This window comes from Tamandua tetradactyla, chromosome 21 (assembly GCF_023851605.1).
Source record: "Tamandua tetradactyla isolate mTamTet1 chromosome 21, mTamTet1.pri, whole genome shotgun sequence".
NCBI lineage: Eukaryota > Metazoa > Chordata > Mammalia > Pilosa > Myrmecophagidae > Tamandua > Tamandua tetradactyla.
The window spans coordinates 40,537,902-40,563,855 of record NC_135347.1 but is presented as its reverse complement, the minus strand read 5'-3'; the positions used below and the strand labels follow the sequence as shown (position 1 = coordinate 40,563,855).

At 34.8% G+C, this 25,954-nt stretch overlaps 1 protein-coding gene across 1 annotated transcript in view; it reads left to right on the top strand.

Annotated features, from left to right (window-relative positions):
- Positions 1 to 25,954, top strand: part of ADGRV1 (adhesion G protein-coupled receptor V1) — a 637,421-nt gene that overhangs the window by 138,636 nt on the left and 472,831 nt on the right. The window contains exons 30-42 of the mRNA XM_077139161.1: positions 1,431 to 1,646; positions 2,345 to 2,589; positions 3,856 to 4,037; positions 4,851 to 5,662; positions 7,801 to 8,010; positions 15,030 to 15,160; positions 16,189 to 16,288; positions 17,045 to 17,224; positions 17,885 to 18,048; positions 20,060 to 20,153; positions 22,121 to 22,199; positions 22,308 to 22,446; positions 23,100 to 23,241. Of these exons, the coding sequence (XP_076995276.1) occupies positions 1,431 to 1,646; positions 2,345 to 2,589; positions 3,856 to 4,037; positions 4,851 to 5,662; positions 7,801 to 8,010; positions 15,030 to 15,160; positions 16,189 to 16,288; positions 17,045 to 17,224; positions 17,885 to 18,048; positions 20,060 to 20,153; positions 22,121 to 22,199; positions 22,308 to 22,446; positions 23,100 to 23,241 (2,694 nt within the window). The remainder of the gene's footprint in view (positions 1 to 1,430; positions 1,647 to 2,344; positions 2,590 to 3,855; positions 4,038 to 4,850; positions 5,663 to 7,800; positions 8,011 to 15,029; positions 15,161 to 16,188; positions 16,289 to 17,044; positions 17,225 to 17,884; positions 18,049 to 20,059; positions 20,154 to 22,120; positions 22,200 to 22,307; positions 22,447 to 23,099; positions 23,242 to 25,954) is intronic.

Genomic DNA, 25,954 nt, shown 5'->3' with positions numbered 1-25,954 from the left:
TCTAAGGTAGTAGAATGGTAACTCATAATAAACTCTGAAATCTGTTCTTAATGACTGTTGAAGGGTACTTTGAAAATTATTGCTCTTTGTTTCATTTGTATATATACTATATTTCATAATAAAAATGTTTAAAAATTACATATGAATTTAAAAGCTATGATTACCAAAATATGCAGAAATCAATGAAGATAAACTAAGGAAAACATTGTTGAGTTTTCTCTGTGTATACTTTTGAGTTTCTTGTAAAGGATTCTTCTGTGCATGACTTGAGGCATACAGGAAAAAAGAAGCAGCCATTTGCTTTCATTTCTTGGTAACAGCCTCATTTCTGGACCCATTTATCTTGCTTGTTTATTGAGAGGAAACACAGAATAGACAAATGGTTAGAATTAACTACTTATGTATAGGGAAAATGATTTTATTACCAAATGCAAACATCAGGAGATTGCCTTCTTTGGTAGTGCAGTTCATTTAGAGAGAGATTAAACTAAGAGCTATTCAGTTAGAATCCTCCTGCACTGAAGAAACATGATTATGAATGCAGTGGGGTAGCATGCTTGGCTTTTTGAATAAATCATCTGGACATGATATTTGCTTGAAAAGACAATGAGTCCTGCTCACCTAGTCCCTTGGTGGAGGTGGGCAGCCCTGAGGAATGCTGACTGGAATGCCTCCAGTGGCCCTTATACATGGGCAGACAGTGCATTGATCAATGCTTTTAGGAAATTAGTCCCCCTTGCCTGCCTCCCTAGGGAATGTCTCTCCTTTCTCCAGCCACTGTTTGCCCAGAAACACAGTTTTCGCCACCCTGAGCAGTGATAGCATTTAATTCAACTTTGCAGGAAAGTCCACAGTTTCCAGCTGTATCATTGATGATGCTAAGATGCCCATTTCTGTGCAATGGTGTAATTTTTCTCCCCAGTGAGGTCAGGATTCTAGTTCTTTTCTTTGTTCTAAAAGTATTGTGCACTTTTTTTGTGTTTGGTAGAGAAGAGGAGAAGAGGTGCTCTTGTAGTGATGAGTGATACTCTCTCCATCTCTCTTTGGCTGTCTCTCTCTCTTTCTGTCTTTCTCTCTCTGTGTATATATGGCAAACAACAAAGTACTACATAGCTTTTTGAAAGGGAAAAAATGAATTCAAAACACTTTTAGGAGGTCTTTTTCGCTACTTTGTGATATTGTCAGAAAGAATGAATTCAAAACACTTTTAAGAGGTCTTTTTTGCTACTTTGTGGTATTATCGAACTCATTTTCTGGTGAGAGGCAAAATCTCATTTATAATAGATGCAGCAAACATCCGCAAGAAAGTCTCTCCAAACATATACATAAAATCTGCATAAAATTTGATGCATGATAGTGTTTCCTTATTATATGGAATGTTATTGTGTTTCAGAATAAGCACACTAACATTTTGCTTTTCGTCTTTGTAGGTGAAGATTATAGTATTGCTTCATCAGATGTGGTCTTGCTAGAAGGGGAAACCAGTAAAGCTGTGCCAATATATATCATTGATGACATCTACCCTGAGTTGGAAGAATCTTTTCTCGTGCAACTGTTGAATGAGACAACAGGAGGAGCCAAACTAGGGGCTTTAACAGAGGCAGTCATTATTACTGAGGCCTCTGATGACCCCTATGGATTATTTGGTAACCAGACTAACTTGTGTCTCTCCTTCACTTGTTTGTAAAGGTCATGGATAATGACTTTTTCTTTATTTGAGTTAATTTGATAATGTTATTATTTTTAAAACTGCTATTGCTAATGTATATAGATAGGACCTGTGTTTCAGTTGCTGCCCGTGGTTAGTGGTTACTAAAAAAAATAAATCAACCTCTTAGCATATATATGGATATGGCATATTGTTGCCTTTTGGGTCGGATCTGGCTCCTAGATTGTGAATCTTAGACAATACTTTAAAATATTAATTTAAATCAGATTATACGTAACAAAATCTGGATTTCTGGGCTTTTTGATAAATAGAAAATCCTGACAGTGTTGAACTCCCTTTCCTGCATAGCATTAGACATGGGAGCTAAATAGCATCTTCCCCATTGGACCAGGTTTGCACTGTCCAGTTTGCCACAGAACTGACTCGTCCTACTTCCCTCATGCCCAGTAGATGCCTGGTTCCGAGTTTATGATTCTGGTTTCTATCATAATGAAAAATAATTTGGAAATTTTGTCAAGCCTAACCAATTTGTAGCACAGCCTTGGATTTTTGTGGGGGTTAGCTGCTTAGGTTGGTTAGGGAGGAAAAAGAATTGACTACAGGATGGCAGTTGGTTAACTCTGTGTTGATTTAGATTCACTTTGTATTTGAAATTACTTCTGCTCTGCCCTTCAGGTTTCCAGATAACTAAGCTTATTGTAGAGGAACCTGAGTTTAACTCAGTGAAGGTAAACCTGCCAATAATACGAAATTCTGGGACACTCGGCAATGTTACTGTTCAGTGGGTTGCCACCATTAATGGACAGCTTGCTACTGGCGACCTTCGAGTTGTCTCAGGTAATGTGACCTTTGCCCCTGGGGAAACCATTCAAACCTTGTTGTTAGAGGTCCTGGCTGACGACGTTCCGGAGACTGAAGAGGTGAGAGGAACGGCTAGTATAGAATGACACTGTAAAACATGCCTTGTCTTCTAGTGACTAAAGCAGATGGCTGTTATTATGATATTTTAGAGAGGATGTCAAATAAATTATTTTTGCAAGACTGTTCACAATATGGTAGTGTGAAAGTGATGCTTATAAATGACAAAAGCAAGAATATTTTAGAAACACATCGTGTGCACATACCAGTTTACTAGTGCAAGATTTTTTTGTACAATTACTTTGTGTTTTTCAGCATTTTGGCTAATTGATTAAATATATATGCATCTGTTATAATTTTTTTCTTTTGGCATGGGCAGACCCCAGGAATCACTTTTAACTTTTTTTTTTGCATCTGTTATAATTTTTATGGAATTTGTCCCATATATCCTTTTAATCTATTTGTGTCCATACTCATTTTTGGTTTGAGAGTGAGCTAGTTGATCTTCACTAAAGGTAGATTTTTGATTCTCTACTAATTCATTCATTTGCTCATTCAACACTGTGTGACAAACACCAAACATTTCTTTTTTCTATGATGAGGTGGCAAGGTTGCAACTAAAAATATAGTCTCAATGGAAAAGTTGATTCATCACAAACATAATTAGCTGAAGTTAATTTTATTTTATGAAACTCAAAAATCGAAGCCTACATCTCATAAAATTATTTTTAATAGCATTTATTCTTTGATAGTATCAAATTTTCATAGGAGAAAAGTCCATAAAATTTGTTTTGAATGCTAATCATGTTTTTATTCACTTTTAAAGGTGTTGAATATTAATCAATACATCTAAAATATTTCTCATTTTCTCTAAATTTAGGTAGCACTAATGATACCGTGTTCTTTGTCTTAAATTTCCACATATGTGGAAAATCAAGCAAAATAGATTAATTGCCCATTATATATGCAATATTTTCCCTGAATTTAAGAAAGGCATAGAACATAAAAGTCATATTATTGAAATGGCAAACCTAAGCAGGAATCTTAACATTGAGTCATGAAGTTACTTGTATAACTGAATATTAAGCAATTTAAGTAGCTTATATTTTATACATTTAATTGTGCTCTGTTATTAAAGTTGATGATGGATTATTTTGTTTCATGCTGGGCTTGTAAATGTAATTGGGAGAGTTTCTTTGGGTTCATTTATATTTCATTCCATTTTGTTTTTATGCTTGTGTGAGTATGCTTGATATTTTGTTTCTTCATCATTCTTACTCTAATTTCAGAACTGGGATACTGTTAAGGAAGTTTTCACTGTATTTTAGGTTATCCAGGTGCAGCTAACTGATGTCTCTGGTGGAGGTACTATTGGGTTAGATCGAGTGGCAAATGTTATTATTCATGCCAATGATAATCCTTATGGTACGGTAGCATTTGTTCAGTCGGTTTATCGTATCCAAGAGCCCCTGGAGAGAAGTTCCTGTGTGAACATAACTGTCAGGCGAAGGTACTGGAGATGGCTACTGGTATCTGTGGGAGTGATGGGAGTTGTGGGCTGGTGGGGAAGGACTTCTTGAACACTTAAATGATTTAGATTTGGAGGTTTTTATACACTGTACATTGTTTTATAGATTATTACAATTTGTTCATTGAATTATGCCTGCTAATATTTGGTGCCAAGCACATTTATCGTATCTATAATGAAATACAGATGCAATATAATGAAATACATTATAGATTGTATGTCATTGATCTTTCTAAACCCAAACGTATTGCCTTAATCTGTTGTTTGTTACAGCTAGAACTTATATACAACTAATATCTAAACTAGAGAACACTACAGTGCTGTGTGAAATGATTGATTTTCAGGTTTTCCTTTTCCTGAATTTCTGTTGTGAGGCAGCATCCTGCTCATTGAACTGCTTCAGAAATAGGAAATATAGGATCCCGGGTTGATGTAACAAGTAATTAACTCCCTTCAAAACATACTCATGCTGTCATCATTGTTACTTTGCCTCAGTGAAATCTAATAATGAAAATTTGATGAATTTTCAAATTCTGTTTGACAATTCTGGGACAGATACTATTTGTATTTAGCATAATTTAGCTAAAAATAAGTATTGTTTGATTGAAAACAAAATATTCAAAGATGAATGTAATTGAGAAACATCTTTGCAATTGTAATAAACATCTTTGCAGTTGAAATAATGCATTGAACACTTTTTAAGAAGGAAGTGTAAACCACAGTTAGCATTTCTCTATATGTAACGCAGAGATTCCTTTGAGTGCGTAACCTGTCTTTTGTCACTCCACGTTTTAGCGGAGGACGCTTTGGTCGGCTGTTGTTGCTCTACAATACTTCCGATGTGGACGTAGTGGCTACTGCAGTTGAGGAAGGTCAAGATTTACTGTCCTATTATGAATCGCCAATTCAAGGGGTGCCTGACCCGCTTTGGAGAACTTGGGTGAATGTCTCTGCAGTGGGGGAACCCCGATACACCTGTGCCGCTTTGTGCCTCAAAGAGCCTGCTTGCTCAGCGTTTTCATTTTTCAGGGCTCCTGGGGGCCCCCAATGTTTTTGGATGACATCATGGGTCAGCCCAACTCTCAACAGCTCAGACTTCTGGACTTACAAGAAAAACATGACCAGGGTAGGGTCTCTTTACAGTAGTCAGGCTGTGGCCGGTAGTGACTATGAGCCTGTAACAAGGCACAGCGCAGTAATGCTAGAAGGCGATGAATTTGCAAATCTCACAGTTTCTGTTTTTCCTGATGATTTTCCAGAGATGGATGAGCGTTTCCTAATTTCTCTCCTTGAAGTTCAGCTCATGAACATCACAGCCAGTTTTAAAAATCAGCCAACTATAGGCCAGCCAAATAGTTCTTCAGTTGTCATAGCATTAAATGATGATGCCTTTGGAGTGTTTATGATCTACAGTATTAGTCCCAGTGCATCAGAAGATGGCGCGTATGTGGAAGTTCAGGAACAGCCTCAAACCACAGTGGAGCTGATGATCCACAGGACAGGGGGCAGCTTAGGCCAGGTGACAGTCGAATGGCGTGTTGTTGGTGGAACAGCTACTGAAGGTTTAGATTTTATAGGAGCTGGAAATATTCTGACTTTTGCTGAAGGTGAGTAATAATTCTAAATGGATTTCAGTCTTCCCTGTTAAAGTCATATGGTCAATTCTTATGATAATATTTGCAAGATTTCTTATTTACTGTATATTTTCTTATCTATATGAAAGTATAATATGGTTTTGGAAAAAATAGAAATTAGTTGGCTTTTAGTGATTGACAAGCCATATGTTGCCTGGTATGGCCCTACATAAGTTTCTTTATAATTTATTAAAAATATGATTTTCCAGGAAATGTGTGGATTTTACCCCTTTATGTATGATAGTGCCTTTAAGGAAATATAGAGGCATTTATCAGGCAAGTTCTAATTTTGTAAGGGAAACTGTAAGATTGTTATGGGTATGATGTAGTGGTGGCTTGGAAAATGAGTATTAACTGGTAACGTTTTTCATATGACTAGACATACCAGGATGAATCCTCAGTGAAAATGATATGTAAGTAATAACAGTATAAATTTTGGGTACTGCATTCATATTAAATTAATACTAATAATATATCAACTTATAATACTGCTCTTAGTCTTGGACTCACTATATAAATTTTCATAAACAATATAATTATAGATTTCATAGCCAGTAAATTAGGGTCAGATTTGCTGATTCTTTTTCAAGACTGGTAAAATCATCTGATATTTGAAAATTTGTAAAGATCATAGGTTTAAAAATAATTTTCTTGTGGAGGGGGATTGGTATCTTTACGAGATCATTGTTTAAATCCTGATTTAGAAAATTATTGAGTTTGTACAGTTTAAAAAAGAAATTTTTCTAATTTTATAAGTAATGTATACTCATGAAAACCTCAAGATAAAAAACAAAATGAAGGAAGTAAATATTATGCATAATTCCCATATCCTAGAGCAATCCTTTGTGTCTGTTTTAGTCTAACATTTTAATGCATAGTTTTTTTGTAAACAGTGATTGAGATCCTTTTGCATATATAGTACACTTTTGGAAACATCTATCATGCTATTTTCTGCTAAATAATTTTGGAATAGAATGATGAAATCTGATATATTTGATAGGGGCAGTTTGGTAATTGGTATTATTTCTCCTTATTTCAAAAGGCATAATGAAAATTTAATGAGGAGGGAGTGAAGATGAAAATTTAAAGACAGATTTTCCAGTGGCTTTGGTAACTACAGAGAAAGTTAAAGTAATAACATTATACAAATTATTAGTACCTTGAGTTATTACTTTAGGATCACAAAAAAATGCACCACCTTATAGCCAACCCAGGGCCTTAGATAATACATACATACATTCTTGGGGCAATCTTGATATTGCTGAATTGATAAAAAAAGACAAGAGCCACAAGAGAGAGAACATGCATTCATATTCCCTTTCTCCTTTTCCCTACCTTTTGTCTTCTTACCTTTTTAGCCTCTTTCCAGAAAAGGGTATGGGTGTGGGTGAAATTAAATGATGAAAACCTTGAATTTAACAGCTGAAGTATCATTGGGTTTAGGAATATTCATTGGTTCCCTATCCACTAGTGGGGTCCCAGGCTAAATTGCAAAGTAGATTGTTGGCCCTTCTCACTGTCACTCCCCTGTGAATTTCTCTCTGCCTCTCTTTTTCCTTGCCACACACTATAATTTGGCAAAGAAGGAGTTGATGTTGTCCTGTAGTCTTCCAAAGACTTATCTCATTCAGGCTGGTTCTTTTGCTCATAATGTGCCCTGTCTTTTCTGTTTCCCGTTTGATTTGGGAAGTGTTCCTGGTCTGTTATTTGATGAAAGTTATCCATGGTAATGCTAGCATAAGGATCCACTCTCCTTCAGGGGGCTGAGGAAGCTCTTTCCTGCCTAGCTCATTGTTCTTGGCGAAAGATCAGGAAGTAAAACCATGATTCTTTGAAATAATTCTGCACTTAACTTTCCATGATTCAAAATGGACTTCTTCACAATCTCATATTAATGAAATTTTAGTGTTTTATAGGAGAAAGGATCTACAGAATAACATGAATTTTTTTCTTAGTGTGGTGCTAATATTGCTTATGACATTGGATGCATTATTGTAACTTACTTGAATATTTTTATTTAACTTTTTAAATAGGCATATTTTGGGGACCTTGTGAGTCCTCTGTGTTGATGGTTTAGTTACTTTGGTTACAATTCCATTAATTGTTTATAGGTGAAACAAAAAAACCAGTCATTTTAACCATTTTGGATGATTTTGAGCCAGAGGATGATGAAAACATCATTGTTAGTTTGGTATACACCGAAGGCGGAAGTAGAATTTTGCCCAGCTCTGACACTGTGAGAGTGAACATTTTGGCCAATGACCATGTGGCAGGAATTGTGAGTTTTCAGACAACTTCTAGATCTGTCATAGGCCATGAAGGTGGGTTCTACTTTTTATGGAGCATATTCGCTATCTTTTCCAAGGATATTATTATTACTCTTGTCTTTTAAAAGCGTCTAATGTTTTTTACCTTTCATTATTTTTTTGAGTTGTGTGTATTAATTTGCATAAAATTTTGGGAGAAGGGAGCTAAATTGTGAAATGTTTGACTAGGTTTAGGAGCCTCACAGACTGGGATTTGTCCCAGTTTGTCCCTCCTATTGGTGCGATTTGAAGGAAGTTAGTCAAACCTGGGATGCTCAGCTTTCTCATCTGTTAAATGAGGGGAAATTTTACCTGCTTCATAGGTTTCTTTGTGATGATGGACTGAGCTAAGTAATGGAAAGTGTTCAGCACAGTTCCTGGCAGTGTAACTTGTGCTCAATGGTAGCTATTTGATATTAAACACTGAAACATTGGCTCCCTGTTAAAAACATAGTAGCTTATAATCAGTGATTATTTTAACCTGAGATTTATATTGTGTTTATATATTTTATTGACAAAGTGCCAAGCTAGATAATCTTATACAATATAATAGGAAGTATGTATATTTTTCTTAAAATACAGAAAACAGTAATTATTTTGAATCCTTACTTAATATTTATGATCATGTATAGAGTTCTGCACATATAGGCTAATTTTTGTTAATAAAATATAAGTAGTATTTTTGGTCTTTGAATAAACCTGTTTTGAGATACATGTATTTAAGCCAGTGTTTCACTTTGAAGTTTGGGCTTAGAATTGAAAAAAAGAATTGTGCTTCATAGAATTAAGAAATGAAGTTGTAGATCATCCATTTGGAATTCTATTCTACAGATGAGAAAACTGTGATAGAGAGCAGTTAAGTGACTTAAGATCGTATAGCTAATTAGTGGTTGTGCTGGAAACTGAATGTATTTTCGTGTGCATTACATTTCACTGTACTGTCATCCTCCCAACTTCCATGCTTATTTATCTTATCTATCTTTCATTAACAATTTAAAATGGTGTGCCATCATAGCAATAGTGAGTAATAGCAACTAAGAAATTACTGTAAGTCCAATCTACAGACAGATCATCAATAGTCAAAAAATTATTTGTAATGTAATAAAAGTAAAAGGTCACAGCAGGAGAGGTTGCTCTTAATGATGACGGTGACATTTATTGTTTTCTGTGTGGCTGACATTCCACATTCATTATTTCACTTGCTTTTACTAATAGTCCTACAAAGTTGGTATAATAGTACACACCCAGGTTTTCACATTAGGAAACTGAAGTTTAGAGGCTAAAATATCACATAATAGTGGAGGTTAAACCCAGTTCTATCTGAGTCCATGGCTTGTGTGGTAGGACGCCTTGTTGAGAAGAGACTTTGTCCTGCTGAACCCATGTCTGCTGCAGGATCTAACAGTGCAGGAACTTTCGTAAATATTTGAAATGATTTGAATTGGAAGAATAATGCTCTTGAGTTGAAAAAATAATGTCTCTGTGAAAGATATTTTTATGAGAGAATCTGACTGTCTCAGCTTAGGGATAGAAATTGGATTTGTAGAGATAATAGTTGAAAGCAGGAAATGAATAAGTTTTTTTGGGTAGAGGAAGAACAGTAAGTTATCATGGATGGTGCCATGTGGAACACAAGGCGAACATGCTGAGAAAAGAGACTTGAGAAGAGGGAGAGAGCTGAAAGAGAAGGAGAAGTCTGAGTCAGAGAGGTGGGAACAGACCAAGGAGAGACTATGTTTTCATTAGTTATCGAAAGAATAACATAAGCAGAATGTCTGATACTAACGTGTCCAACAAGTGAGTTAGATCCTCAAGTGGCGATAGAGAAAACAATAGTGAATGTAGAGGAATTTTGAAGGGGAGTTGGGGAAAGAAAGAAAACGTAAAAGGATGATGAAAGGACTTGTTGTCCCTGGGCTGCTTCCAGTTTGCCAAGTGTTTGCTGCTGACCTGAGACAGTGTAAGTTCAGAAATGGAGAGACAGCCTTTAGAAATTTTTATAATGATTTCATTTTTTCTTTGACAACCGAAAGGGATATCTGTGGGCTTGTATTTTCTATTTCCACTCTTTTTTTGCTGTCTAATTAATTGGGTCATTCATTTTATTGTACTTTCCAATCATGTCCGTCCACGATGGATTAGGGCAAACAAAACAGGCAGAACAACTCTGGACCTTCCCTACAGAAAGTTTGAAAAGCACTATCTTAAGGCATACTCTCCTCACTAACTATGAAAGCAAGGAATACAAGTGGAGAAAACAGATCTCTTTAATCTGGGAAGTATTTTGGTTGCTTTTTGTTAAACAAATATATGAAAGAAAATAATGTAGAAGAAGAAAAACCAAAGATTATATTTAAGCAGAAATTTAGAGGTAGACTAGCCAAGCGATTTCCAGCAATATGGTGGACATTTTTTTTTTTTTTTAATAATTGTAGAAGAATTTGGATGTCCAGCTTCAGTTTAAAGGGATTTTAACTTTAAGGCAGCTAGTGTGGTGGAAGTGCAGCCTTGCAGGTCTGTGTGCTGATGGCGGTGGTGGATTGCAGGGCACTGAAGAAACGGAGGTCCCCTGCTGCATACCAGAGCACCTCCGCCAAACTGCTGACACTGGCACTCCTGCTCTCGTTAGCCTGAACTTAACCTGAGAACCATATTGTGGTTGCTTTAGTTTCAAGCAGCTAAATGTATGCAAGAGACGCAAAGAGGAAAAAGGATTAGTAATTGGATTAGTTAGGGTTCTCTAGAGAAACAAAATCAACAGGGAACACTCGCAAATCTAAAATTTATAAAAGTATCTCACGTGACCGTGGGAACACAGAGTCCAAAATCCGCAGGCCAGGCTGTGAAGCCGACGACTCCGATGGAGGGTCTGGATGAACTCCACGGGAGAGTCTGGCCAGCAGAAGCAGGAAGAAGCTGTCTCTTGTGAATTCTCCTTGAAAGGCTCCCAGTGATCAGATTAAGCATTATTCATTGCAGAAGACATGCCCCTTTGGCTGATTACAAATTAAATCAGCTGTGGATGTAGCTGACATGATCATGATTTAATTCTATGAAATGTCCTCATCGCAACAGACAGGCCAGCACTTGCCCAACCAGACAAACAGGTATCACCACTTGGCTAGGTTGACACATGAACCTGACCATGACAATAATTAAAGCAGATGGTCTGGATTGTGTTCTTTGTTCTGAAAAACTGCTTTAGCATATCGCTGTATGAGCATGAGCTTGGGATAGGAAAGAAAAAGTGGAATGCTTTCATTGTTTGCATAAGTACACCCTAGATTTTTGTATTGTCTAAATAAAAATTCTGGTGATTTCTGTATTTTAGTTACTTTTCTTCCATTTCTTCGTAAGCCTTTTCCTAAAGTCTAAATTAATTTGAATCTCAAGAATTCAGTACTTTGCACATGTCTTATATTACTATGAAAATGACATATAGAAATGTATATGAAACATGAGTTTACTTAAGTGAATTAATGAAAACTTCACGGTGATTCTTCCAAGACAACTGCTAAACAAATGGGGTTAAAGAAAAAATTCTGCCATGCGAGCTCTTGACAATGTTAACATTGCTTTTGACCTGGTATTGGAATTGTATTTATGTGAATAGGTTTAAAATGTGGACTAGGCTGAACTTCTGGCTCTAGAATGCATTTTTAATTCATGAGGAGGAATCGCTTTAGTGTTTAAACAATGTATTGAATATTGTACAATCCTATTTCTGTGTGTTTGTCCTAAAGCAATTGGAGAGATGCCCAGTGGTAAATGTTACTTTCTTTCAAATGTAATAGATAGAATCTAGAAATATGGGAGGATGGGTTTTTCTATGGTTGCAACCTATGTAAAAATGTGCTCTTTATAAATCTGTTTTAGATGTTTCACTCAGTCATCCAGCTCAGCAACATCATAATCATCATGTCATGTTCAATGGATTTAAAACTTTGTTTTATCATAGAGACACACAAATCTTCTTTAGGCAAAGATTTGAACAAGAAATACAATTTTTTTTAAAGCAAAATATAGAACTACTATATTAGAAACATGCGACATTTTTCTTAACTTTATATAGACAGTTTTTGTTTCTTATTCCTTAGTTGTTTTAACCACTTTTTTTAAATTGGAAAATGCAATCAGATAGTAGGCAGTGAATACATGTATCTTATTAAAGCATTTCCTGTCTTTCAATCTTCCATGACTTTTGCACAAACTATAGTTGATGTTGTTTATTTTTGCAAAAACAATTCAGACTTATTTTAGGAAAAAGTGTACAAAACACTCAGGGTTATCAAAATACATTTTGAATTCATATTCCTTTATCCACATTAGGCAAGGCCTAGAAACTGGATGCTAGATCTTTTACTTAAGAGTCAAAATCTTTTTCACCACCTTTGGTATCCCTGTGGACTTCATATCAAAATGATCTTTTGGAAAAGTAGTCAGTCTTTCTGGCAGTTGATGGTCCTCTCTCAGGCTTTCAACCTGGGCAAAAACTTGAAGGCAGTTTAGGAGATAGTAAAATGCATGTTACCAGAAAATTAGACATAACTCCCCTGAGACCATTCTTCGGTCCTTCCTCTTAGGTTTAGAAAACTAAGCGCTTGTTTCTCAGTTTTCCTTCTTCCTACAAACACTTTGACTCACCATCCAGGTTAAAGTTAGTCTCCTTGATATATGCAGTCAGTTCCCCAGGAGGCATTTTAAATGGACCTGGTTTCTGGTGGTCTGCCTTAAAAGATGCACATCATTACCTCCATTTCGATTAATAATTTCTTAGAAAGAATTTCTCACTATTCTTGTCATAGACAAAATAAATTTGCAATTTATTGCAAATAAGCCTTACAAGATTCTGTATATAAGGAAAGTTTTGTTTACCTTTTATTCATCTCTGTGTGCGTGTACCATGTACAAATTGTGTTGCTTGAAATATTTTCTTACAAGTTATTTCCATGGTAATTTGCTGTATTTTCAAAGGTGATATTTATTAAGTAGTATCAGACTTTGTGGATTTTTATATATGGTAAATTTATAAGAGGATGTTTATTTTTTTCTCTCCCAGCATTTCATTTTTATTTCCACTTTCTAATACAGTATTTATTCACACATTTCTATGTATAACCTCATAAGGTTATAACCGTAATAATTTTTCTTATTGTGAATACAGGTTCCCTCAACATGAATCTTTATTGACCTGTCTTTTGTTTTTAATGCCACTTGTACTGTCTGCATTTTTAGCACTTGATCAAACCCCTATAATTTTCTTTTGGAGTTATTACCAGGTTTTGTAATTAAAAAAATTTGAAAACCATGACCCTCTAAACTAGTTATTTGTGCATCAGACAACATCTGAGGAGAAACAACCTAATAACTATAAAGTTCTCTCTATACTCGTCAGTTATTCAGAATAAACCCTTGTTATTCAGTACAAACCCTCATTATTCAGTACAAACCTGCTCCATAATGAGTTATGTATAATGTGTGATAGGGAGACTCTACTTTTCATGGTAGTGCTCATATTTTGTTCACATAAGTTATGTAAGTTTAAACATTTTAAATGGTGTGCTGGCAATTATGGCTGATTGTACATGGTCTTGCAGTCATATTGTAATCCTTGGATAATCTGATTGCTTATTAGAAGTCCCTATATGTTTAAAAAAATTCAACACACACTCTTCTAAGTGGTGGTTGACTAATTTTTCCTCTGCATGGGGATACTTAAAAATATACACATTGAACCACTGAACATAGCGATATTTGGGGCAATCTGTTTAGAAGTGTTTCTTATGCTTTCTTTTAGTCTTTGCGCTCCCAAAACAATACATTGTACTAAAATTATGTGTGCTTAAAGTTCATGTGGAAAATGTACTTCATGCTTTTCGTAATTTAAATTGACAGTCTTTAAATTAATTTATCTTAGAACTATTTGTTTAATTTTATCTCTTAGGGCTATTTGTTTAATTTTACTATCTTCAGAAATAAAAAAAAATTGTGGTAGTTTAAAGAAAGTTTGAAAAAGGTGTTTATAATTTATTATTTCATTTTATTTCCCTTTATTTAAAAAGTGTTAGATAAAAGTGTTTACATGTAGACACAAAAGATATCTGCATAATTAAATGAAGTGATAATTGTAATGAATTTCAAGGATTTCTACTATGTAACTATGCAAAACATTTATACTTTTCTATTACATATCATTCTGTCAATTATTTCATAATAAAAATTGGTTTTAGTGACATAGTTCATTAGTGTATTTTAGCTTGTCTTCATCATCATACGGGACTGACATTTTGTGGTGATAAGCTTAGAAGCTTAGTTTACACTTTTAGCAGTTTAGAAGAAATGGCTACCATGATTATTTTCAATTTTTTGAAGTTTTACTTGGGGATAAAAGCTAGAAATAGAAAGTATCTAAAATGCCTCAATTATCTGGGAAGGATAACTGTAACTTTGGTGAAGTTACAGAGATTGCTCTACAGGTCTGACACCTTTCCTTTGTATTTCTTTTTATAAAACAAAATCATTGATGGTATATGTAAGTTACAATCTAAAGAAATGTGATTTTCAGGTATTTGCAAGCATTTTTATGCATGCCTTGGGTAAAATCACATTGCCTATCAGTGTAAGGAATTTGTGTTCTTTTGAGCAGTGAAGGAAGAATTTGCTTTTACTAGTTTTGACCATGAGAAATTTATTATTTTCTTTAAATTACAGAACTTTCATGTTCTGGTGCATGTTTTGGAGTGTATGTTAAGTTTGTGTTTCCATTTTAGCATGTAATTTTTGTAATTTTTACATTTTGAACTTCTTGTAATTCTATTAAATGAAAGCATTTGGAAGTAAGTCCCTGTTAAACATTTAAAAATTAAACAATAAGCATGGATAAAGCTTTTAAAAAATTCAAAACAGAACAGCTTTGTAAGGTTCTTAGAAAAGGTGCTGTAATAGTTGCATGTTTGGAATTTGGGTTTTGTTGAATTCGAATGTTAAATTCATTTTCCATTAAGCATTTATCAATCTGTACATTTCACTTACAGGAGAGATTTTGCAATGCCATGTGATAAGAACACCCCCTGGTCTAGGAAATGTCACTGTTAATTGGAAAATTATTGGGCAAAATCTAGAACTCAATTTTGCTGACTATAATGGACAACTTTTTTTTCCTGAGGTAATACCACAGAGAAAAACTTAACCAAGTAATATGTGTAGTAAATAATGTGTTTTGAAGAAATAAGGAAGAACATATTGTGTAATTCAAGGCTGAAAGGAGATTTATATAGAGGACTGACTGCTCAGAGACAACCTGTGGGTAGAACATAACACAGATGAAGATGCTCTAAGACTCAAGGAAGGGGGTTGTTCTTCCGTCTGTGCTTTGGTAGATCCTCCTTTAAGGAGACCGAAGTTGTCAGCTTTTAATTTGAGCCAGGTTATCTCCTGGCCTCCCACAGCTGGTGTCAACTATGCCATTTTAAATATAATGGGCAGTCCCTGTCCCTCTCCTCTGACTCCTCACTGCCTAAGAACTTTAAGTGTATTACATAACGCAGCAAATATATCTCTAAAAACACACGTCTTTTAAGTCCGAATCACAATGTATTTTGGAAGTTCCATTTAAATGTTCTTTTTGGGACTTTGAAAAAATACAGTTGGTGGGAAATAACTTTATGAAACATTTCTTAGATAGGAAGTCAATATTGCACTATTGTCACTCTGTCACACATATTTGGTATGAAATCTTTGATAAGGTATTTAATTCTATTTCTCTCCATTTCTACTGCCTCAACCTTAATCCAAGTCCCTGTTAGCTTTTCTCTTGAGGACTACATTGGATTTCTAATAACTGATCTCTCTGCAACATTGATCCTCTTTTCCCTGTTCTAATTATCCCTTCACCACGGCCATAGAAATCTTCCCAATGTATTGCATTGTTTGAAATTTTCAATAGTGCTCATTGCTCATTGAATAAAGTTTCCATTCTTTACCTCAGCATTCAAGATCGCTCTTAATCATCCCTGCCTATCTTAAGCCTCGTTCCCCGTGAATGAATGGCTTTTAATTTAAAAAAAATTTGAAGCCACAGAACTTTTTCTTTAAATGAAAATATCTTTGAATGCTCAATTTGTAAGACCAATAAAAGCATCATATAGTTTGTGTTCAGTAATAATAGAGTATGGATTTTTTTTCTTGATATAGGGGTCATTGAATCAAACAATATTTGTGCATTTATTGGATGACAACATTCCTGAGGAGAAGGAAGTTTACCAGATCATTCTGCATGATGTCAGGACACAAGGTAATTCAAAATTCAATTTTTTTGGGGGGGTGCACAGTCTGGGAATCGAACCAAACCAGCATGGAAGTAGATAGAGCATTCTACCACTGAACCACCTGTGCACACTCAAAATTCGATTTTAATTTTTTCTAGTAAATTATTCTTTTCTGAAAAAAAAGAAAGCGGTAATTGATACCTCTATATTTAACAAATAGATGAATACCAATTAGAAAAAAATGTTATTTTACATATTGTCTGCCTATAGAAATGTTCTGTCTAAAAAAACATCAGTACCACTTGGGAATATTTAACTTTATGGACTGAGGAGAAAGCCCTATAAAAGTTTTAATTAATAGCTGCTTATAGTATAAAATGTTTCCAAAGGTAGAATTTTCCTAAAATCAATTTTATACTAGTAGACAGTTTGTGTTTTGGAGCAATTATATTGATAATTCAAATTTAATCAGTCTTTGTGCAGACTATTTGCATACTTTCCTCAGTGTCTAGTCAATTTCTGCAGTTTGTAGATGACCAACATAGCAAATGATGATAATGTCAAATGAAAACAAATCATGATTTGCTGTCTAGAAAAAAGAAAACAGAATGTAGGCTCTGTGGACCCATCTGAAGAGTTCTGTTAGAGAAATGGATAGAGTACTTTCTGGTTACTCTAATTTTTTTTAGAGAGTGGGACTTTATTTTAAGTGTTTATAGAAGTTTTAGAAGTTGGTGTTAAGTCACTGTCCGATTTCTTGACGTGCTTCCTGACATTTTTAGGAGTTCCAGCAGCAGGATTTGCTTTGCTTGACGCTCAAGGATATGCTGCTGCCTTGACAGTAGAAGCCAGTGACGAACCACATGGAGTTTTAAATTTTGCTCTTTCATCAAGATTTGTTTTAGTACAAGAGGCTAATATAACCATACAGCTTTTCATCAACAGAGAATTTGGATCTCTAGGTTTGTGTATTCTGAGTGAATTGGGTTTTTCTAGGTTGATTTAAATATATATATATATATATATATATATATATATATATATATATAACTTATGAAAATCATTACTAAAATAAATCTGAGACAGGACAAAAATAATATGTATTAGTTGAGGACAGGGCCTTATAATTTTGTTGTTCTACAGATTAAAGAAATTATCTATTGTCATAAAATGCTGTATGACAATCATGAATCTCAGCAGATACGGTGATAGTTTGGCTGGGGTTCAAACCTAGGCTGGGCTTGGCTAGTGGAGGCTCTTCTCCACGTTGCCTCTCGTTCTACTCTTGGGGCCAGCAGAGGCACAAGAGAGCAAGCAAAACCATGCAAGGCCTCCTGTGGTCTAGACTCAGCACTAGCACACCATCGCTTTCACCTCTCTTACTGTTAGCCAGAACGAGTCCCCGAGGCCACACTCAGAGTCCGGAGGCAGGGATTGTGCCCTGTCCGCAATGGATGATCACTCAGCCGTCCCATGGCAGAGGCCTTGGTCGTGGAAAGGCTTGAGGAATTGGACCATTTGTACAATCTCCTGAAGGTCCGTTTAGGAAAAGCAGAACATTTACAGTGTGATATTATTTTTAAAGTTTAAATATTTGCACTTTTCCTTACCAACTCTATCAGGAATCATCAATGTCACATATACCACGGTTCCTGGAATACTGAGTCTAAAGAATCAAACAGCAGGAGACCTAGCAGAGCCTGAAGCTGATTTTGTACCTGTGATTGGCTTTCTGATTTTAGAAGAAGGGGAGACATCAGCAGCCATTAACATTACTATACTTGAGGTGAAACACTTATTTCCCTATTATGATATCAAATCTGAAGTAACCATATGGAAATTAGAAATTCGTGGCCTGTTCTATCCATAATATAAGTTGTGCATTTTAAGACATCAAATTTTGTGCAGAATGAGTTCACCTGGTATTTTTACTATTCTACTTTCAGTATAAATTTTGGAGCCATACAGTTATCCCCAACAACTTGGAGATTTAATTGCTAATTGGTTTTCCCTGCTGGTGCCTTTATATCTGCTTAATTCTTTTCACAACTTCTTTTTAACTATACTGGCATTTTGCTGTTTAGATAGTCTGGTCTGCTATTGTGAATTTTATTATAGAAACCCCTTGTAATCAAGAGAATTTCTTTAGTGCACTCTCCCTTAAGATCTAAAAGATTCCATAGATGCATTTTGATTATGCCAAAGTACTCACTGGGCCAGCAAATCCATGTAGGTCAAAATCTCTTTCAGTAGTACTGGTTAAATTAGAGGTAGCAATAAACTTACTAGACACTGATGGCATAAATGTGATCACAGTCAACCTGAAGTTGGTGCCTGAAAATGCATTTAAAATTTTTCTTTTTTTGCATTGTGAAATCTTGTCCTATTTTGGCTTTCTAAATACATGTCCAAGAGTACAAGTGGTGGTAGTGAGAGGTGATATATAGGAGTGGGGAGGTAGAGGAAGAGGGAGAAAGATAGAGAATGAATATTGCCTTCAAAGAATATTTCTTGATTACTAAGTATTTTGAGGGTTCTACTTTAAAAAGGATTTATTTTCTTAGAAAATTTTTACTTTACAAGTAAAAATTGCAAATACTGTGAATCATCTACCATCTGAAGTTAGTGACTCTCATTTTATTGATTACCCTGGAACTGTGATCTAATATAATATTATGAGAACTCTCAATCCACAAGGTGAAAGATAATATTATTTCATAAGGGACATACAACTCAAGATTTGATAAAACTTACAGATAAGTCATTTTTCAAATGTGTAATCTATTAGTGTAACTGAATATAAAAATGGATCATTCCTTAGACATATTAGATTTTAAAGCAGAAAATGTATAGCTGCCCTTCTTTTCTTTGCAAAGTCTAGTTTTATGAACCTGAGGGATCCAATTCCAATTCTCTTTCTCCCTAGCTATTTGTAGCTCTTTCTGCTCCCTGAGTAGCATTAGATTAAGAGACTGAAGGCCTGTATATGCAGGAGACAAGCTGTCCTGGGGTGAGTGAGGGGGAATTGTGTAGATTTGGGGAAAGGTGGGTAGTTGTTGCATGGGTTTGGGGAAATGGGATTAGTCCCCTAACATTTAATTTTGTAGCTCATGTTGGTTCATATAGTACATGAAATAGTTCAGAAACTATGTTTTCCACATGGAACCATAAGTTCATTAAATATAAAGTGAAGAGAGAAGTGTTTGCTTACTAGTGACTATCATTTTAAAGCACCCTCTCTGAGCCAGACACACTATACATATTATGTTATTCATTATTACAGTCCCACAAAGTAACTGTTATTTTTCCCATCATAAATAAGAGAGAATCGAGGTCCTGAAAATTAAAGAACTGACCTAAAATTATAGACTTTGGTACAAGGTAATCTTGACTACACAGACTGTACTTTTCTCATGATATCATTTTCCCTCATTCCAAACATGGGATATTTAAGATAAAGTCATTTAAAATATTTTGTTTTGAATATATTATTTCTGTGAATTTACCAAAAAAATTAGAAAATTGTTTTACGTATTAGATTAGTTTAGATAAAAATGACACCATATTATGTTTCATATGCTTTAATTTAACAACTTATCTCACACCGAGTTATTAGTTTAATAATTTTATGCTTATTTTTACTAATTTAGCTCTTTTCTACTATATGTTTGCATTTTAATATTTTATGTATGCCATTTAAGCATATATATTTAAAAGATAACTTTAAAAACAGTTTATGAGAGGTAATTACTTTGGCAGAATAATTATAGGGATTTTAATGGGTGTGTTTTGTGCAGGACGATATACCAGAGTTAGAAGAATATTTCCTGGTGAATTTAACTCATGCTGAACTTATCATGGCTCCTTTAACTTCATTTCCCCCCAGACTAGGTATGATACTTTTGTTTGTTTCTTTGCTTCTTTTTGCTCACTTATTTCAAATGAAGTAAAGGCACATTTTTCAGTCGGGGATAATAATTGTGATATTTGTTGCTCTCTGCCCTGTGTGAACATATCATGGGCTTTTAGATTTATTTGATTTAAAGACTATTACATATTGTACTTGTGTACACTGGGCACCATAAAGACATGTAAGAGTTGCTATGTGAAGCCTTTTGAAATGTAGATTGATTTTGTAAATAAATCTGCAATCCTCAAAATAGAATCCGTTCTTTACCTGATTGGCTCTATGGAAAGCATTCTCCTTTCATTTCCTTTTAATATTTCCTTAGTTATTTTTGTCAGCTCTCCAGACTGTCAGATGATTTCATTTTCTTTTAGGTTAAGTAGAGCTTTTGTTTGTTTGTTTGTTGTATCCTCATCTTTTTTTCCCGTTTATCTTTTCTTTTCATGCTTTTAGAAAAGACTCAGTTAATCCGCTACAGACTGAAAGGTAAAACCTGAATTTTGGTACAAGGTACAAGTAGATTACTCTAAAAAGATGTGTTCCTATTTTTAAAATGCAGGCTCCTGTTTGGATGTTTACTATTGGGAAAGTTCGTCTGATGCTTGTAGGTGGGATGGCTCAGTAGTAGGTGGTGGGCAGCCTGCCTGCTAAGGCTTGCTTAGAAGGTGACCTGAGCAGAGGTGAAATTAAGCTGAGTTTCGGGAGCATGGTCAAGAGGTATGGCCTAAGAAACAGGTGCTTCTCCTTCTCCTTCTGAAGCTCAATGTGACAACTTGGACAACATCAAAGGAGAATAATAAATTTCTAACATTATTGTTTGAAAAGATTCAATTCTTTGGCAAAAGAAGTATTTGACTTCAAAAGCTGGACTGTGTACATCAAATAATTTTTAGAATAATTATTAGAAGATAATTGTTCACCCTACGAAAATTAACAAAATATTTCATATTTCTTTCATACTAATTTTAAAGGTAATTTGAATAGTTGACTTTTGTTGAATGCTTACTGATGTCACTGTTCCAAGTGCTTCTTATATTAGCACTTGGGAACGTCATCACTTACATAAACCTACTTTACAGACAAGGGAACTGAAGCTAAGAGATGTTGAGTAACAGACCCAAAGTCACACAGCTAGTAAGGGAGAGAGCTGGGCTTCAAAGGGCACGAACTGATTTTAGAATCTGAGCTTTGCAGGCCTCTAGCTTCATAGATCTTGATTTATAATTTTTCCTCAAAAATGCTTTCTTTGCTCCAAAGAAAATCACATTTCTATTATCTCTGCCCAACCCAGGGAGCTACTATAAGTATCCTGGACTAAGATAGAGCCTCTGAAATTTCAAAGGTGAAGGGCAGTTGAAATATTTTTTAAAAAGCATTGAAGGTCTAATTAAAATTACGAGGACAAATAATACATATTGGTAATATTAAACTTGGTGGAAAGAATACAACATAAAAAGGGATAAGAACGTTATATCATCTTTCCCACTTGTCCCAACTTTTGTTTTTATCTCTCTTTCTCTTTTCCCATCTGTAGTTCTCTCTGCAGAAGTCTTTGCCTTTCTCTTCCCTTTTTTCTTGCTTTTCTGTTCCTTCTGACTGTTCCCATTTTCCTTTCCTACTGAATTGTTGATATTTTAGAATTGAGGTACCAAATATATTTTTAAATAGTTAAAATAACAGAAAATGCCATAACTTCAGTTGATTATTATTTCATATTGTTCTCAGTTGCTAAAATTTCTAAAAATCATTCAATTTGTTAAAGTTTCTCTATTCAGATGTGATAAATTATTCATGTCTTTATTTTGTTAAGCCTCTTTCGAATCATGTCATCAATACTTATATCTTAGGAACAGTATACTCTCAATGACACTGTCTTGAAATTCTTTATCAAATAGTGATTTTGTTAGTCAATTGCATTTATTTAAAAGTGGGATTTCTGTATTTTGGCCAGATTCAGAAGGCCTGACTGCGCAAATCGTCATTGATGCCAATGATGGAGCCCGCGGTGTAATTGAATGGCAGCACAGCAGGTAGTCCGAGATACTGTCAGGATACTTTTCTGAGTTTCAGATTCTTGACTATCTACCGAATACACCTATAAGGAAAAAAATGAATGTAGTCTCTTTACTTTGTTATAGGTTTGAAGTAAATGAAACCCAGGGAAGTTTAACGCTGGTAGCCCAGAGAAGCAGACGGGCCCTTGGCCATGTTTCCTTGTTTGTGTATGCACAGAATTTGGAAGCACAAGTAGGACTGGATTATGTCTTCACGGCAATGGTAGGGCTTGAGATCAATTGCAGATCAGTTTTGCAAAAATTATTTTATAATCATTATTCCTTGAGAATTGCAGTGATTTAGGTTCTGTGTAAATAAATTAATCTTATAATAAAATATATATTCTACTGTCCATTGGCAAAAGGCTTCCACCTGATGGGATAGCTTCCCTTTCACTATTTTATTTAGAGATAAATTGAATTTTCAGTACTATTCTAAAGATTATGCTGTGTTTATTCATTATTTTATTGCAATATATGGTATAGAAGGAAGCATATTGTGTTAAATAAAGAATTTATTTCATTATTTGACCTTTCCAGTCAGAGTATTTCTTACACTACTTGAAAAGATTGTTTATTTTTTTGTCTTGATTTACTGAAGCACATTTAATGTTTCTAAATATTTTTTACGTGTCTTATATGCTTTTTATTCCTTACCCAATGTATGCTTTCTTCTCTTCCCCCATTGCATACCCCAGTACACTTAATACTGTCAATTGCAAATAAAAAGAACCTACAAACAGAAAAAGAGAGGGGGTTTCCTGTAAAATAGTTTATTTTTTTACCTTCACAGTTGTATTTATTTCTTTCCAAATATATAAAACTTCTGAGTGCAATTTAAAATGTGATGCTAACTACACTTAATTTTGCAACTAGATTCTTTATTTTGCGGATGGAGAAACGTATAAAGATGTTGATATCAGGATTCTTGATGATGACAGTCCAGAAGGAGATGAAAATTTTCAGCTGATTTTAGCAAATCCTTCCCCTGGACTGGAGCTGGGAGCAAATACAATAGGTAAAGGGCAATTTCTTATACATAACTCCCACTCCTTCATTCTTTTTTTCTCTAATGTAGGGACAGATCTAAAAGGAATTACAGAGTATTGATGGTTTCTGTGCTTAGAGTGAAATACATTTTCAATTAAGCATTTCTAAATTTCTGGGTCAGTGCAACAGTACTTCTGGCCTGTGTGCGTCTATATGAGTATGTAAGAAAAAAGTGAATTGATACCAAAAGACATGTTAATCATTTCCACAGCTATTGATAGATTTTATTTACTGTAGAGATGACTTACTTTGGGAATTTGAGTTCTGTTTCTGGTTTCCCCTTTAACAACGGAAGGACTAGCAAGTTAGCTCTTTCGGTGTCATCTAATGCTGCAGTGTTTCTCCTTAGGGTTGAGGTGTATTGATAACATAGACATTACAGGAGCAATACCTCTTTCCATCTGAACTTGTTATTAAAAGCCATCCTAGTTCTCTGCATGCCAGATACCCTCTAACTGCTTAGGGGAGGTAAAGACGAGGCAAAAAAGGAAAGCTCCTGGACATACAGAATTTTGGTATGGAGGGTACCTTAACAAGTCACCAATTTCCTGATAGGTAAGCTAAGTAAGCATAAAGTACTGACTGTTTATAGGTTCTTCAACCTCCTATTTTAACCAGTAACTGAGTGTTCTTTAGTATTCCTTTAAATTGAATGATCATTGAATTCCTATGTTATTTACCTTTATGTGAATATCTGATTTCTAGTATAAAGCATGAAAAAAGTTTGGATAACTTAAAGATTGGGTTTTACTTTTCTTGCCATATTGATAATATAAAATAATATTTCTAAGGTCCCAGAAACATTTCCTTGAGACTGTGGTCTTTGTTCCAAAACTTGTGTGTTCAAGATGTAATCATTTCTTGGAGAGAGTATTGGGATATATGTAAAGGGTTCATAGTGACTGTTTAATCTGAGGGTCCAGAGACGTGGTTTAGGTCAGGTGGGACCAGAACGTAACCAGTGCTGTCCAGGACTCTGTTGTTTTCTGTCTCTCCTCTTTGCCTTTTGGAGTATTCGCTTCATCGCAAGACTGACATTCATTATCGTCATAAGCTGATGGCAAGCATCATTCATCTGCATCCCACCTAACAGGAAAGAGAGGGTACATAAATACAAGCATTCCTGAAAGAAGTCCTTGGGTAATTGTAGGAGTTCTGAATTCAATCCCTTAATTGTTAAATGTTACAGATAGTTTCTCCTAGTCAGTTATCTTTAACATTTAGTTAAACATTTTTTATTATAAAAATTTTAAAATTAAAAAGTCAAATTTTTTTTTGTATGCTTTTTAATTCTTATGTAGGTCTTTTATAGCTGAAGTTTATAAAATCATTTACAAAATTTTTCTAATAAATTCATAGTTTTGATTTATTTTTAATTATTTAACTTATCAGTAGTTTATTTCTTGGGAGATTGTGAAGTAGGGATCTAACTTTATTTTCCCCTAAAATATATAATCCATACCCTAATATCATTTAGTGAATGAGATGCCCATTAATCATTGATTTCAATGATAAATTTGTATATATTTTTTCCTGGACTCTATTCTGTTCTAATTTCCTATTCCTATGCTAATACCATATTGTTTTATTTATGAAAGTTTCAAAGAGAACCTGTGATAAATGAAGGCATATGGGTGGGTCACCAGTACCAATTAGTATTTTGGAGGTGGCAGATATGTTTTCTTTTTCCACTTCCTCTCATCTGTTCCTGCACATGATCACTTCCAAGTGAACTTTAGAATCAACATATTGAGTTCCATTAAAAAAAAAAAAGACATGTATTTTGATTAGAGTGGAATCGAAATTACAGTTTAATAGGGAGGAATGTGGTATCATTATAATATTGAATTTTCCCATTTAGAAATATGATATGTCTTTTTATTTATTTGGATCTTCTAAATCACTGCCTTTGTTCATGTTTCTGTCAAGAGCAAACCCTGAGCCAAGAATTTAGGTATAAGCAGTTTATTTATGAGGTGATCTCTGGAGGCATGGTAAGAAAATGAGGAAATGAGATGCAGAAGAGAGGAAAGCTGATAGAAGATACGCTAATGAGCAGATACTGCCATGGGCAACTGGGACTCAGTCCTGCTGCCAGCCTTCTTATATGGTGACTTCCAATCCCCCATTGTTTGTGAGTCACTCTTGGTTGTTGAGTCTCCAGCAAATGTATTCTGATGGGCTGATACCACCCTCAGGCAGAGACTGGAGAGGACTTTGGGAAAAATAGGAACTGCTGTAGGTAGGCTGAAGGGATGTGGGTGGGACACCAGTAGCATCTGCCATAGTCAGACATTAACATTTATATTTTTTCATATAGGTCTTATACATTTTATTTTAGATTAATTCCAAGGCATTGTTGCTATTGTGAATGAGGTCCCTTTTGTAGTACATTTTCTCATTGGTTATAGCTGCTGTATAAAGGTATTGTAAGTCTTTAAGAATGCAGGCTTCCGAAGCATACTTCCTGGGTTTGTGCACCAGTCTGCTGCCTTCTAGCTTGTGAACTTCAGCAAATTACCTGTCTCCTCTGTAAAAAGGGAATAATAACAGAGTCAACCTTATAGGGTTGTTGTAAGAGCTAAATCAGTTACTTGAGTTTAAGCAATTAGTAAGTGCTCAATAGTATTAGTTGTTGCAGTTGTTATTAGTATCGGTAGTAGTAGCAGTAAGTAGATAGC